Genomic DNA, 16,440 nt, shown 5'->3' with positions numbered 1-16,440 from the left:
GTAAAGATAATATATATGATCAACCTGATTTATTAGTAAATCCTAATTACTGAGGGGAAGGAGAAGGATGTCTCAAACATGACTGGCTAGAATACTATGATCTCTCGACCCTGCCATGTATCCATAAAATATAGAACATTTTGACAGGAAAGATTTCCTCCAAACTGCCAGGTCATGCCTATGTTCAAGCCCGGCAGCCCTGATGCACAGCCTGCACCCCAGCCCTCAGAGGCACCTCACCTTCCTAAAAATCAGGAAGGAGGAGTTACAAGCTAAGATCCAAACTTCCAGCCTGGTTCTGCTGGACATGGACAGTTCTGGGTACACAGTTTCTCTCCAAGTCACCACTATACTCTCCTCCACTGGGGACACAGGAGGACAGGAAAGTATGATCAAACATTGTCAGCATTAATCCAGGATTACTCCATCAAAACATACTTTTTCCTACTCCAGAACCCCACAGAAGTTAAACACAGCTTGCAAGGACAGAGGTTAAAATGATGCAGAATGCAGGGCAGGGAGGGGGGAACAATGACACTTCAAAACTCCTGCAAATAAGAGTCACTAGTAGGATCACTGCAAAAAAAACAAGTGTGGGAATAAACCTATAAAGCCTGCTAAAGGCCAGACGCTGACAGAAGATGACCCATCTCTGCATTCCTTTCCTAAGAGGTAAGGCTGCAAGTGTCACAGCAGTCAGCATTCCTTCGGTCCTCCCGAAATCCAGTCAAACAACTACCATATCTCACATGCCCCGCTTGCTAAAAACTAGATTCAGCTACTTAATCCTTCAGCAAGTATTCACTGCCTAAAAATAAACTGGGGAGGGGGTGGAATCATAAAAATGAGTTCAATCTTTAGAACTGTATCCAAAACTATGGGGTATATTATTAAGCACAATATGAAATTTAAAAATATATATATAGAAACTAGTACAAGAAGCAGAGTAACAGAATCACAGAATAGTTGAGACTGGAAGGGATCCCTGGAGATCATGTAGTCCAACCCTCCCTCCCCCTGCTTAAGGCAGGGGCAGCTACAGCAGGTTGTTCCAGACAGCATCCAGTTGGGTTCAAATGGCTCCAAAGATGGAGACCCCACCACCTCTGAGCCAAGAAAAGAAACTTAGAAAATAAGTTAAGCACGGCACGTTGGGTTTGTGGTTAATTATGTATGTGCTTTGGTTCAGTCTTTAGTTTTTATGGACTGTTCTGTAGCAACACAAATACACTAGAGGCTGGAGCTAAACAACTCCACAGCTGGAATTATTCCAAGTGACTCAAATGTGCTCTTAAAATATTTCTATGATTACTGAAGGATCTTAGAACAAGACTTCATTGTAACTGGGCGGCAGGGGGGGAGTGTTTAAAAACACCCCGACTCCCCAAACACCGCTCTAATTTAGCCAGCTAAGTGCAAGCAGTCTCATTTCCCAGGGCTTAGCTTGGATATTTTGGCTTCAGCCCACCTTTAAATAGCTTCCTGAACTGGACTCTCCATAAAGAACATAGGCTGCACTCATGCAAGAAGCACTAATTACCTTTAAAAGAAGAAACTACAAAAATAGCTGCCTTGTATCTCACCTATTGTGTCTGAGTCAAATGCGACTGAAATGAAGCTGGGGCAAAGCTGCAGGTGGGAGCGAGCAGATGTCATACTCGAAACCCTCACACACACGCATGTTCCTACCACGGATTTCTTCTCCTAAGCATGTCCTGAGCCCTTTCCACCCATCCTAGCCCACAACCACTGCACGGTGAACCTCACGTATCCTCCTGCCCAAAAGGTGCCTGCTCGCTGCTGTGTGGAAGAGCCGCTGCGCTGCTGCCACAGCACCTGGCATGCCACCTCCTGAGAAACCACCCCGCAACCACATACGCTCAAGCATCAAGTGATTTATGTGCAATCTGCTGTAAGGTCAGAGCCAGCAGGCCACCACTGACAGACTTACCTGTCTTGCACGGATAAACTTCCATTTGAAGTTGGTTGGTGGAGTTAGTTGCAAGACAGCGAGAGTGCTCTGCCTAGAGGTTACTTACGCTGGGAAGATCACCACTCCTACCCACGGCCACCGTGCCCTACACATAGCAGCCTGGGACAGGCTCACTGGTTTCCTTTAACCCAGCTGTGTATATAGTTGTACATGTGGCAGTGCTATAACGTTAACACAGCGCATACAGAAATGACAGTGTAATGGTTACTTTTATATATATATATGCACATGCACAAATATATACGTACACACATTAATACACACAAACACTAATGAATACAACAGTTACACATAGTGATGCCTGATGTTTTAAGAAAAGTATGACAGGTTTGTAACAGAGTAGTAACATTAAATTTCAAATAAAACTCCTAGTATCTTATATTTATTCTAAGCCTTCACTTTTGAAGACCTCTCAGTAGAAATCCTTCATGAGAAAATAAAGGAGAAACTTTAGGTTATATAAAGTACTCTGCTCCCCAACTTCAGTGATTTCATAATCAACAATAGCAAAAAAAAAAAAAAAAAAAAAAAAACACACAAATCCAACCCCTTGTGGGGTTAGAAGGGAACATATGACCTAAGAGGCAGGAGGTTGGAGTTGGCTGGAGTCTGCTGAGCCGAGCAGCTGCAGTTTTTCTTGGTACGGGTGGGAGTAAGGAGCATCGACAGAGCTACCTGCCACCCACCCGGGGTCCAGCTCAGGTCCTCCCCAGCCTTAGAGGCTCCCTTTCCATTTCCAGTCAGTTACGGCTGTGGCTCTTTCACGCACACTACATGTAGGGAAGGACAGGAAGGTGAGAGAGAACACACTTGTTGAAAAAGAAGTGTTTCCTTTAATCTTCTGAAAACAAAGAAATTTTGAGACCGAATTACCAAAAGGATGCATATTAAATTAGGAAATTGAATTCAACAACCATAACCAGAGGGGATTTGAATGAAAGAGCCAGACCCTTGTGAAATGGCAAGCATGCAGACTAAAAGCCAGACGATGAGAGAGGCAGCTCTAGAACTACCCAACTCCATTTGGGAAAGATGCCTTCAAAAATCCTTTCACGGATCCAATGAATCTCTCAAGGAAAAGTTACTCAGAAAGCAGAAACTAGATCTGTACAGACATCCTTTAAAAAAATCTAGAAGAGCAAAAAAAGAGGAAGCAAAAGCTATCAGACAAGGCTGAACATCCTCCATCAGCCCAGCTCCAGGAAGGAGGTTTCTGATGAGCGCAGGATTGGGCAGCCATGAGGAATGTTTTCTACACACTCACTGTAACCTAGGTTTTAAAGCTAAAAGTTCAGTGCCTAGCTAATGGCCCATTTTTCCCTTCTTACCCTTCTCCTCCCCCCACTCAACTTGGCAGCTGCCAAGGTCTACATAAGAGACTGATTTAGACATCCTTTCATTATACATAAAGAAGTCAATGATCACAAACATCCCTCAAAACACATTCTGAAAAAAAAAATTATACAACGAAGGTCTTTTCTTCTTGTGTTTAGCTATTGTATGCAAAAAAAAAAATCTCATTTTTTTTCCAGACTTCTCATAATGCTAGAATTCACCAGACTTCACTGGACATGTGCGTATGTACACAGAGAAGAAACAAAAACACAGGTGGCTGCCTCCTGCTGCACGACACTCAATACACATCTATGCTTTATTAACTTCCAGTGTCAAATACAAATTGATATGCTGTTAGTTGTGTGTTGTGGGGAAATTTGTGTTTACATTGAGTAGGTCTGATGTGTTCAAAAAGATTTCTTAATGCAATTCAGCAGGGTCACATGAAATTAGCCAAGTCCATTTGGTATGTAATTGCCTGCACTGCACCACAAGTGTGAGAGAAAGGGCTCATCCCGTGGACTATTTTTAAGGGAGTTTTATCAAGAATTGATTAAGTACGTAAGTTTCACTTGAAAGTAACTTTTGGAATTTCAGGGTGTACTTCCTTTCTCCCAAGGGTAAAAAGAATAAGAAATTTAATCTCTAAACAGAACTAAAGGAATGAATTTTAATCCAAGATTAGACTCTAGTGGTAATGCATAAAATCTAAAAACCCTTTCCTTCAGCTTACTTTCTTACAAATTTAATGAGGAAAACATCCTTAACAGACTCATTGACACAGTAAGGAAACTTGTAATGCTGTAAACTGAGGATATAAGAGGACAGTTTAAAAAAAAAAAAACAGAAACAATGCAACTAAGCTTGCTCTTTCAAAAAGCAAACAAGATATTCCAATGCCACAAAGCTTTTGGCCGTTTCCAAAAGGAAAGAGTTCACCACCCTTCCACTGCTTCAAATTTATTTAAAACAGCTGTGCTCACAGAACAGCCATCCCCATTTCCTGCCCATTAAAACACTCCCAACCCATTTAAAATAAATGGAGGGAGAAAAACAAGACAAAAAACTGATGCTGCAACTGCAGAATGAAATCCAAGCATTTCCGAGGGCGTCTCACGACTTCCAGTCTGCAACATGCTGGCTCTCCCACCAAACACCGAGGCACAACTCCAAGGAAATGCTAGCACATGATTTCCCTCTTGTCAGGGAAGAGAGGTCATTCCTGTCCTGGTCATTAGATTTCAGGGTCCGTCTGCATTCCCATTAAACCTCCCATTTGGTAAGTAATTAGAGCACAACACAGACTATACTTTTTTGCTGTTTTTAGAAAAGTTGCTACAAAAGGCTCTTTGAAAGCACGAGCCTTAACTCACATTAAACTCAAAGCAGCTCCAGAGTTAAGGGCATGATTTGGTGTATGCATTTGTTTATGTTAAGGGGTTAGCAGTGCAAACATCTGCACAAGGTTAGATGCTCAGTTAACACTTCATACATGTGAGTCCAAAACTGTATGAGGAGTATCAGAGGTCTTAAAGTATTTGGCATTTAAAACCCAGCTACCAGAGTCGTGGAATGTTTGCTATTCCAGAAAGAAGGGGAAAATGCTGGGGCAGTTCAGGGATTTCCTAGCCTTTGTCATTGCACAAAAGAAACAAATCAACCTAATTCTCAATTTCTCCTGCCCCTACCCTCAGCTCCAAAAGACTGCAGGCATATATATGTATTTTTAAGGCACAATTCCTGATGTCTTGGCATTTAACTCTGGCAATACTGCCAATATATATTCAGTGCACAAAGCCAAGATTTCGCCTATTTAGGCCACAGCAGCAGCTTTCTCTCTCTTGAATAGGTCTCCAATAGGAGTTAGGGCACAGATCTCCTCTACGCATCCAGTGCAAGTCCAGCACACGGCAGAAGAGAGACCTTGAATGTTTTAAGTCCCTCTCACCTCAGTTAGCTTTTCTGGCAATACTGTCATAACTCACATATGAGTCAGTCATATCAGAATGGTCTCTAACCCCACTGAACTCCCACAGGCTCTTGTCACAACTGAATAATCAGATGTCAGAAATATCCTATTAATTAGGAAAAGTAAATTACAATTCTTCCCTCTTCAGCTCTATGCAAGCTTTGCAGTTGACGGGAGGGGGCAGACGAATGCCTTCCTGCCCACCCAAAACAGCTCTGAACACCAAAGTGCCAAGAAGAACACAACCATTATCTCCTAGTGTAAGCAGACTGAAAAAGTTATATGATGTTTGCTGAACTGATCGTGGATTGAATCAATGACACAGAAACCCAAGAAGCATGGAAGCATTAAGGTTGGGAAAGACCTCTGAGATGACCTGGTCCAACCAAGTTTATATTTAAAAGAAAAATTTTATTAAAAATATGGAAGGAAAGAAATTGTGATGCAAAACTAAAAATAAATCCAATGTAATGCTCCAAATTGCAATCCACTTCACCTGCCTTCTTTTTCTCATCAGAAAAGGAAGACCACAAGCAACACTGAATAAACCTGCCTTAGCAAGGGGATATTCCAATTTAACAAAATTGTTTCATGCACTTGGAGTTAACTCATTTGCACTATTTAAATGCAGATTAGTGTAGCTATACAGTATGCTAAAGATCCCACTTCCACACTAGACTTACTTGTTACGTACACAGAAGACAGATTTTTACATGACAGGATCTCATTCATCTTGAAAGCCAGCCAGCCATTCAAATTTAAAAAACAACCATCCATATTGTTATGAAAGACCAGAGAGCTGGCTGACAAAAGCTAGAGAGGTCAGATTTATTTAAGATTACAAAGCTTATCATTCCATTGTAACTGGGAGAAAAGAAAATCAGGGTCTTTTCTGGAGGACAAGGCCAGGACAAGCCCTCCTTAAAGTACCGATGCTGCAGAGGGTGGACAAAGGCTTGCATTTTCTTACGCATTTCGTCACACTAAATATGTCGCTGTATTCAAAATGCAAATGCTTTTTTAAAACCCTCTGCCTACCACTGCAGCTGTAAGATGTGGGAGAATATATCCCAGTACTGTTGAGTGACAGAATGAAAACCATTACCGAGTGTGTAAAATAGACTTTTGCAATGAGAAATGCCAAAGATTGAAGCCACAAATGTTGGAAGAAGAAAAAAGAGCCATGAAGAAGAACAGGTATTTGAGAAAGGGAGAAAAAATGACACCTCTTGTTGTAGGTCAAGCCTCATGCTATTGACATTACAGCCGTCAAACTATGTACATTTCTATAAGTCTGAAGGGGACAAGAAAATCTGACCTGGAAACGAAGAAATCAATTCCTGTTCTTCACTCCAAGAGAGTTGATTTGTGTTAAAAAAATATTACCTGATTTTTAAACAGTGGAGAAAGTTTGTGTTTAACCATTTCTTGGTTAAAAATCAATACTTGATAAAAGTGTCACCAAAATGAGCCAAGGGGAAGTGCTTACACAGCTGCTGAACACAGTGAATCAAAGACACATATCAGACTGGACCCTTATTCACACAGATACAAGTTTCAGAAAGTTACTGGATTAAACTGTGCCATGGAAAAGTTTAAATCATGAACTCTGCTGAATGGTTCCATCTAAATCAGAAATCAACATTTATTTAGGAAAGTAAGTTTTGGCAAAATGATGTTTCTTCTTTTGACAGAACGTCCCAAAGCTGAGGTCACATGCTACATGACTATTTTTTCTGCTCACAGACTCTTGGGAACAGTCGTATTCACCCTACAATAGCTGATTCCTATTTCAAAGGCCAGAATGCCCCTCTCCAAATGAGATCAGAGCAAACCCCAAAATAATCACATACTGCCTGCTCAAAAAAAGCGTTCTTTCAACTTCCTTCCCACCACCCCTGTGCCACAAGGTCCCATTCATGCACCAGCAGGGCACCCCGGCAGGCTGTGACAGGGCCACCCCTCTCCCCGAACACCCGCAGCCCTGCACGCAGGGAGCCTGGCAAAATCCCTGTGGGGCTGGGAAACACGCGGGTCCCCTTCTGCATGCAGCACAGCAAGATCCCAACAAATGTCTTCCCTCGGGCGTCTGAAAAATAAAAAGGGGTTTTGACCTCAAAAGGGGACTGTTGATGCAACTAAGTCTGCACATAGGAAGTAACAAAACCTTATTGGTTGGGCAGGCTGGAGGGCAGTTAAAACATCTGTTTGGTCTGCAGTGATAGTGGAGAAATAAGCTTATTCATCCACTAAGCCAACACACTTCGCTTAGGAACCAGTGCTAGACTACACGGCCACTTCTGTTCAGCACTGGATGCAGAGAGGCTTCCGACTGAATTTACAGCCGTATACTTCACTGCCTGCACCGCAGTGCTCAGCTGCAACCGCTTCACAGGCTCGCTAAGATCCAAGCTGCACGTTGGCAGCAATTAAGGGGTAAAACAAAGATTAAGGAGACAAAGGACTGCGACATACCGGCAGGGCAGGCCGGGCGTACAGCCCGCTGCAGCACACCACCAGACATGCCAGTCATTTCTGCGGGAGCTACACAGCCCTAATATGGCACGGCTGCTCCCATCCCAAGTGCCAAACATGGCCCTGGGACTGCACGGAAACCTATTTCTGACTAGGCTTGGGTCAAAATCCCCAGTCCGGCCACATCCGCTCCAGCCACGCGGTTTTCCTTGGTCAAGGACCCTCTGGGCATTCCCCCAAGCCTGCCTCGGCCTGCTTTGGCCTGCCTGCTGACAAGGCCGGGGATGGAGGGCTTTTGGTCCTGTTGGGCCAGGGATGGAGGGCTTTTAGTCCTGCCACCACCCACAGCACAAGCCTGGGGCAAGCTGGGGACAGAGGTGGCATCTGCTGCACGGGCACATCCAGCTGGTGTAGGGAGAAGAGCCGGGGAGAAAGGAGCAGAGGGAAGGCACGAGATGGAGAGAAGGAAGAAAAGGGCTGGAGAAAAGGGAAAATAATGAAGAGGCACCATTCTGCAGCTTTTCCACTTAAAACCAGCTATTCTCCAAAATGGAGGCTCCTACATTCATTTGGATGGCAAAGTTTATTTATGTCACTTCCCTCTGCTAAGGTTTTGTGGATCATATTTCAAACCCATGTTATATTCTTCTGTTGCTCAGTTACAGATCTGAACAAACCATTCTACTACAGTCTGCCAAAAGCAGAGAAAGAAAGCGAATGAATGCCTGGAGGATGAATCACCCTCTGGAAGTCATCTTATGGCCCCACACTGCTACAGATTAGTCACAACCTCGCATACAGTAGAGTGAAGAGGAAATGGTGAATCCATTAACTCCAGGGCAGCACACAGCCCTACTAACTGCTGTTCCCACCCCCTCGCCCCACTCCTAGGAAAGAGAGCCACTTCTCCAAATCATAGAATTTTCTTTCAGGTTCGAAGAAATATGTTCCTAAATTCAAAGGGATATATTGGGTATTAATACCCCTGAAACTACTGGAGTTTGTTCCAGCGGTTTTTGAAACAGCTAGTGAGATTGTGATTTGAAACATGTAAACTGCAGGGATCACCACAGCAGAGTCTGAAGAAAACCCCTGCGCAGCCAGACTCTGAGACTTTCAGTTAGGGGCCGGATGTCTGACGCAGCAGGGGCCGCACAACTTCCGCCCCCATGAACGGGATGTGCGGGGACACAGCAGGCACTCACGTAGTGGTGCCCACCAGAACCCTCCAGCTTCATTCAAGCCCTCAGCAAAACCACTTGGAAGAAATCTGCCCCTACAGCACCTGCGCAGAAGAGCTGCCAGCAAGTGGTAGTTAACACAGCATTCCTCCTGCCAAAGCCGTTTGCATCTCGCTGTACAGGGAGGTGCCCGTCTTCGCGCTCCCTGAACCACCAGCAGCCTCATCCCGCAGCCCACCACCCCAAATCTGCAGAGCCTCAGCTCTGAAGTGCCCTCATCTGGAACTGCACGCCGATGGATGCCAAATTTGAGTGTCTAGTAGTAGCAGCCTCTCTGGGTAAAGACAAAAAGTGCTGCAAGAGGGACCCATGAGCACCCTGCGGGTACGGGTCATGCCATTCAGGCAGCAGTGTCACAGTCGAGCTCAGCATAAGACCAGCTGCAGGTGCTCCTCTCCATCTACCTGCTGCTGCTGTAACCCAGTCTCAGTGCTGTGGTACCTGCACAACCACTTGCAGCGCACGGGGGACCCAAATCAGGAAACTGACCTAATCCGAAAGCAAAAGAAACCTGCTAACAAAAACATAAAAAGGGAAATTTGCCTCCGTTCCAGAGCACAGAACACTGCATCCGCCCCACCAGCACAGCCAACACCAGGCGCTGCCATGCTTCCAGGGAAAGATATGCAGCAGATGGGACTACAGCTGCCAACTTTTGTTTCGTGAAACCTTGAATTTAATCAAATGTAGAAAATTCAAAACAAACTAATGTTTGTTGGATGGTCAGGGACAGCCCTCATTCCTGGCCAAGGCACAGACAAGCATCAAAAAAAAAAAAAACCAGCACAGTTCAAGTCCCAGCTCTCAGCTGAGACTACAGAAACTTAAGGGAAACCACTACTTCTGATTTTTTTTTTTAATACTCTAACCAGGACAGCCACCCAAAGGTCTGAAATATTCTACCAAACATTATGATGTTCTATTAAATAGTATGAAGTGCATTTTATAGGAAAAAGCACGAGAAGAAAATTAGGCATCTCTATGAGGAAATCATCACTTCACTTCTGGAATAACAAATCTTTCTGATTTTTAACAAGGCAAATGAAGCAGCATTGGCAAAGAAAATGAAGGTTAAAAACACGAAGCCTTACAGGTTACTATTTCCAGTACAGCAGGTAAAACTGGAATGTTTAACTGTTCAGGTTTGTTTTCACAAAAATACAAATATGCAAGAAAGGCCGCTTTTCCAAACACAGTAGCAGGTGTCCACACTGCTCCAGACATCAGATTAAATTACAGGTGGCTGTATTCTTAATGTAATCCAATCATAATTTATCAAAATGTAATCTTTTAGTTTCCTTGGGGCTGCTGACCCCACCACAGGTTTGTCCTACTTTAGACCAAGACATCAATTCCATCCTCTCCCTTACATTTCAAGCGTGGCAGGTGTTAGAGTCTGTCCAAGTAATAACCACCATTAAATCCATAAGAGAAGCTCACAGAAGCCTAAGTATTTTCTATCAGTATGCGCAAAACTGATCAGTTCCCCAACAACTTGTAGCTGTCCTTTTTTTATTCTACATTTACATGCGTACAACCAGAATCAACTCCAGCTTAACAAGGTCTATCTGGGAAAACCAAACCAAACCAAACCAGCACACACTTCCCCTATTTTACACACTAACTCCTTTGATTTAACAGTGGTAGATGGCTGGGTGTAACGTCAAATGCCACTAGGGTCCTTCCCTTTCAACAGGAATCGATATGACCTCTGAATATTTGTCAGGAAGAGGATGCAGACGTGTACCTAAGGCCTTAGGGGTATTACTACTGAACATCATTATCTACCGTGGAAAGACCTGGTGTCAAGCAAGTGCTGAACTATGGGGCACAGAGGATTTAATCCCCATCTACCGCTGGTTTGTTGCGTGACTTTAACCTAGCCATTTCTTTCCTCTGCCCTTATGCTCCATCACACAAAATGAGCATAGCAATACAGCAGCACAACAGGTAAAATGCTTTGAAAGTAAAATCCAATGACGAGCTTTCATGTCAATAAGGTATTCAGCATTTTTCCCAACAAGAAAGGGCATGATTTCTTCTCCCCTTTTGAATATACACAGTTCAAATGTTAAACCAGTCCTGCGTCCAATTAACTGTTACATAGGTAAGTGACTTAACCAAAGCCAAACTTCCCTCCGCGATCAGATAGTGTACACTCCATTTGAGCAGTATATTCAAATAAGAAGCACAAATATTTCAGCCTGGGCACGTATCACCTCACTAGCAGAATAAGCCCCACTTTATGTTGATGAGAAATGAGGCAGCTCAAGGTTTCACTTGAAAGCTGCCTGAGAGCAGATTCAGGTCTATCCAGGAGCCCTCTACAGTGGGTTCATGTCGTGCAATGAAGTCAGTACACAGTCCAGGAAGGCAAAAACAGAACCAAGAGCCGCTGCCACCCTACAGAGAACCGAACAGTCATGTACAGCTCACTGCTTTCTCTCCTGGCATTCCACAGTCACCTCAAATGACTTTTCCTGTTAACTAAAGATTTGGTTAACACTTTCCCTTTGTCTTCCCCTCCCTAAAAAAAATAATTAATATGTAAAATTATTTGGCATACTCTCCTGAAGTGTTTAACATTTGCGGTACCTTTGTATTGGCTTGCCCGTCACAGGTACACCTGGACACTCAGCCAGCCACACAACACCTTTACCATGCACCTGCTTCTGTTACTAGGTGCGTTTGATGCTCTCAAGGGCACAATTTCAAGACACCACATGAAAAGGAAAAGAGTGTAAGGGAAACAAAAACCAAACAAACAGAAAGGCAGGCTATATTTTGATGAAGCCCAAATAATATCAGAGAGAACAACAAGACACTAGTTTTATTGCTGCTCTTCTTTCATTTGTAAGCTTTGCCACCCACCCCCTCTCCACAAAAGCACAAAGGAGGCCTTGTCATTAGCTGTGGTGTACTGACACCTGCTCTTAGGATTTAAGGACAGCCACAGTCTACTTGCACACTTCTACATTATTACAGAAATAAATAATTCATAATATAATCGTGCCCCTGCTTTCAGAAGATTTAAATGCAAGTCTACCACCACCACCACAACATACACATCTAATCTGAAAGTAGCTTTGGACAGCAGCCAGTTTCATATCTAACCCTACAGTTAACCATAAATCTAACTGACATCTCAAAAGCAACTCAGAAGTACTGAACGAAGCAGATAACGCCTCTTTGAAGCTAGCCTTCCCAGCCACATTCTGCTACAAATCACCAGGATGCCAATAGCTGAATCGCCACACTGATCCTGCGCACCTTCCCCGTCAGCGTGGAAATGTTGGCTGGGGCAGGCAGGCAGCCCTAGCATTTGTACAATTAGCGCCAGCACAGAAAGGCTCACAGGATGCCTTCCGAGCTGAACACAACCAGCAGAAACAACTCTTTGTTGCTTCATCTCCTAGCGGGGAGAAAATGACGATCAAAACCATAGGCATACAATGTGATGTAGTATTTCACTGGAAGCCAGCATCCCATCCGCCTGAACTGGGAAATGTATTTTTAACCTATAACATTTAATAAGATTTGATATTAATTTCATTTTACAAAGGTAAGGGTGGGACCAAAATAGCCAGTAAGTATACCTGGGAAGACAGCACTTCTCTAGATATCTCAAATGAAAACTGTGGAAGAAACACAGCACAAATTACCCTGAGAGGGGTAATATGAGATATAAGCCAGCATGTGAATAGATAAAAGGACAAATACGCTCTCCGAGGACCCCAGCTGAAGAGAATTTTGTGCAAAGCCTCTGTGCAAGGAGGGGACAGCTCCCCAGTTTTATCACAATGATCTGAACTGCAAATACCACATGTACAAAGGTATCTTTGCAAAGGGGTACAGCAACGAGGATGCCATGTGCACTTACCAAAGAGATAAAGCTGGGGAGTTACGGCTAGGAAGTTCTGCCCCAATCAGGCAGGGGGGAGAACCTGGCCGGAAAGCTGTGCAAGACCTGACAACCACAGCCGAAAAGCCTGTACTCCTCAACAAGCTATGTTCTAAAGTTCCCAAGCCCAGAGCTCCTTTACCTAAGGTATGCACAGAGCCATGATACGGGATGCTTCATAATATTAAAGTATATCCAAATTTACAACAGCCAGCAGGACAGGAAACTTTGACAGCACTCGGCATAATATGGCCTTGCGCTATCGAGGTCTCTAGATGCAGTGGGGAACAGAACAAGAATTTAAGAGACTGGAATTCTTTTTTAAAGGCTGCATAAAGTCATGATAAGAAGGGACAGAAAGCACCCCTTTTCCAGTCAGACACCCCACCAGCAATTCCCCTGCCTTCCCCAGGAGCAACCTCGTGTAACCCAAGGTGAAAGCCTTTGCAACTGGAGCTTGCTCTGCGGCAAGCCTCGTGTGCAAGGCACCTCTAAACACGCCTGGGAAAAGCAAGAAGTTGCATAAACAGCAAAGAAGATAAACTCCTCCTCTGAGAACATGCCTCATGCATTTGCTAAAGGTTTACAAGATCTAATGAAGACCAGATTCCTCCGCAGCACAAGAGAGCTAGAGGAGCAATGTTTTTTCCCTGTGTAGGATGACTAGCAGAGTCCTCAAACTGTTCCCAGAATTGTTTGCCTCCCAGGTTTTGACTTAATTACAACAGGACGCACACAAAGCAAATCCTCCAGAATATTAAAAGCAAAAAGGGATGAATCATTGATTGCTGATCCTGACATTTTTTATTTTTTTTGTCCCAAATCTCTCTTACAAGCCTCTGAAATGCTGTAGCCCTAAAAGAACAAAACCAAGTTGTCTTCAAGCCTTTTCCCACCTGAAAGACTACACACACAACACCCATGCAGGCACAGCCCAGGGAGTGAAGTGCCACCCTGGGACAACCCAGCTTCCACATGCGGGTCAGGCGCTGGCTTGCTGGATGAGGCTGGACCTGTCCATTCACCTCTCGCCCAGAGCCACATCTCCCCATCCCACCTACCAAACAGGTTTGCTGATTCCTCCCTCCCTTTAGCACTACCCCATCACTCTCTCCTCCTTTCCGAGGCTGTTTCTAGTACCCTGGACTCCCAGGTGGCACGGCCGCTTCCCAGCAGTGGTCACGCCAACACGCCTGGGCACCCTGACACTCGGACAGTTGGAACCGAGCTGCTTTCAAGTGGCTTTGGCTACAGCGGTCCCTCAGTTCTGCCTGCATTTGGTTAACAAGTTTATAGCTATTTAATGCAAACTAATTAACTCCTCTGCTTGTACTTGTTTAACATAATAAAAGCAAAATAAAACCCCATTTAGAAGACCAAAAGACACACAGGATGCAGGAAGTGAGGGCGTTCACAAGTTCAGCTGAATTTGTACAAATCCACTTGTATTTACTTCCCCTTTGAAACACTCTATTGCAATGTTACATCCATTTCCATCTGACATGAGCTAAACCAAAGACCAAGAGGACATAGGTGGCACCGGTCAAATAAATTCGCATGCATTTACATCTCAGGCTATATCAGATCTTCTGCAAACAAGGCGAGGCCTAAGTCAATTCAAAAGCAGCATATGGTTTGCCTGCACAGAAGCAGTCACCAAAATAACCAAGAGCTTAGGCAGACAAACGTGTTCCCATGGGACTCAGTGCACAGTAGATTGGCAGGACATCAGCTACCCTCACAAGGAGAGGTAACCGTGTGTCTACATGTTCTGACACGGCAGTGCCACTCCGTGCAAGGACTCTTCCTACGGTGGTGCAGTTCTGATCTTCTAGACCTGAAGATCTTGCATAAGGAAAATGCAGGCATCAGTTGACCCGGTAAAACATAGCACCTCTTCTGACAAAGCTTACTTCATTGCAAGGATTAGATGTCATGTGGGGTTTCTTTAAAAAAAATTTCAAATGGAACTGCACTGAAGCATAGCTATGTGAACCAAAGCCCACTGTATTATTCTCGTGGTGGCCCGCGTTAAGTCATTAGGGGAGAAATCTCATACTGGTGTCAGACCAGCACAGGAGCAGGTACGTGACAACCACCTGCCTCGTGCCGTACCCTCAGAAGATGCAACCCAGGATGCCCATCAGGGCCCAATGCTCGCCCCGTGCCCTTCCCCCTCCGAGGCGGTGGCAGCACACGGTGCGGGCACGCAGCGGGTCCCACACGCCCTGCTCGCTCGGGGGGGGGGGGGAACACTTGGCCACCCAAAGCAGGCAGGGGGCTCCCCTATTGCTGCAGCCCCAGGACTGACCCACCACCAGCTCCTGGGGTGAGAAGAGACAGAAAACACACCCTGCGAGGGGCAGCGAAGCCTTTTCTTTCTGAGTCACACTTCTGACCTCGACGGCGAAGGCCAGGCTCTGGGCACCCTGTCATTTTGGGAAGCCAGGGCTCCGGCTCTGGGCACCCCGTTTTTTGGGAAGCCAGGGCTCCTGCCCTCACCGTCCCCACGCCCCCCAGCTCCCGAGCCCGCTGCTCCCCGACCCCACAGCCGGTGCCCACTTCGCTCCCGCAGCACCCCCGGGTCCCCCTCCCGGTGTCCCCCGGTGCCCCACCGCCCCGGAGCTCCCCGGGGAGCCTCCCCGGTGCCCGGAGCCCCGTCCCCCGTCGCCCACCTCCTTGAGCTGCTCCATCTCGGCGCGGATGGTCTCGTACTCGAGCTCCAGCTCCTCGTACTGCTGCTTCAGCTGCTGCTTCTCCTCCAGCACGGCCAGCCCGTACTCGGCCGCCTGGATCTTCTCGCGGGTGGTCTCGCTCAGCTCCTGGCAGAGCCGCTTCACCTCGCTGCGCAGCCACTCGGGCTCCGACTCCATCACCAGCCGCCCGTACTCCTCCTCCTCCTCCGCGCCCAGCGACATGTCGGCTCCCCGCGACATGTCGGCAGCCGCCGGCGGCGAACGACTCCTCGCTCCTAGCAGCCGCGGCCCGGCATGGCCCCCCCGCCGCCAGCAGAGCCCCCCCGGGCGGCCATCCAGGGGCGAGCCGCCCCCTGCCCCCTGCCCGGCGCCGCACCGCCCCGCACCGCCCCGCTCCGCTCCGCGCCCGGCCCGGCCCCGAGCGCCCAGCGCAGTGAAATCATTCAAAAGGCACGGCCGGGCCGGCGCCCCGCGGCACTCTGGGGCTTGGAGTCCCCGCCCGCCGCCCGCCCCGCGGGGAGCGCCGCCCGCAGGACTACAGCCCCCACAGTGCACCGCGCGGGGCGGCGGCCGCCCCTCGCACCCACGGCGCCCGGAGGGAGCAGAGCAGCCCCTGGCGGGCGCGGGGAGGCAGAGCCCGGGGGGCTCCGGGGACCCCCGAAATGGCAGTTCCCGTGCGTGTGTGCCCCTAACCCTGCGTCTGGGCGAGCACTCGGGCCCCCACTGGAGCTGGAGGCAGCCCCAGGAGGCTGGTGATGGTGGGCACCTTGCATGCAGGCAAGGGGAAAATCAGGAGCCTAACCACATCGCCCCCCGGCTGCGCTGGGTGA

At 46.7% G+C, this 16,440-nt stretch overlaps 1 protein-coding gene across 7 annotated transcripts in view; it reads right to left on the bottom strand.

Moving 5' to 3' along the window:
- Positions 1–16,028, bottom strand: part of BICD2 (BICD cargo adaptor 2) — an 88,440-nt gene extending 72,412 nt beyond the window's left edge. For 4 of the 7 annotated variants that reach the window (XM_040569145.1, XM_040569148.1, XM_040569146.1 and 1 more), the window contains exon 1: positions 15,590–16,023. In XM_040569145.1, the coding sequence (XP_040425079.1) occupies positions 15,590–15,850 (261 nt within the window). In that variant the 5' untranslated portion in view covers positions 15,851–16,023. Of the gene's footprint in view, positions 1–15,589 lie in introns of all 7 variants that reach the window. The other 3 variants (XM_040569147.1, XM_040569144.1, XM_040569150.1) reach the window with 3 other exon arrangements.
- Positions 16,029–16,440: the final 412 nt, after the last annotated feature.

The sequence above is a fragment of the Cygnus olor genome, chromosome 10 (genome assembly GCF_009769625.2).
Source record: "Cygnus olor isolate bCygOlo1 chromosome 10, bCygOlo1.pri.v2, whole genome shotgun sequence".
Taxonomy (NCBI): domain Eukaryota; kingdom Metazoa; phylum Chordata; class Aves; order Anseriformes; family Anatidae; genus Cygnus; species Cygnus olor.
This window is presented reverse-complemented; position numbering and strand designations above follow the sequence as displayed.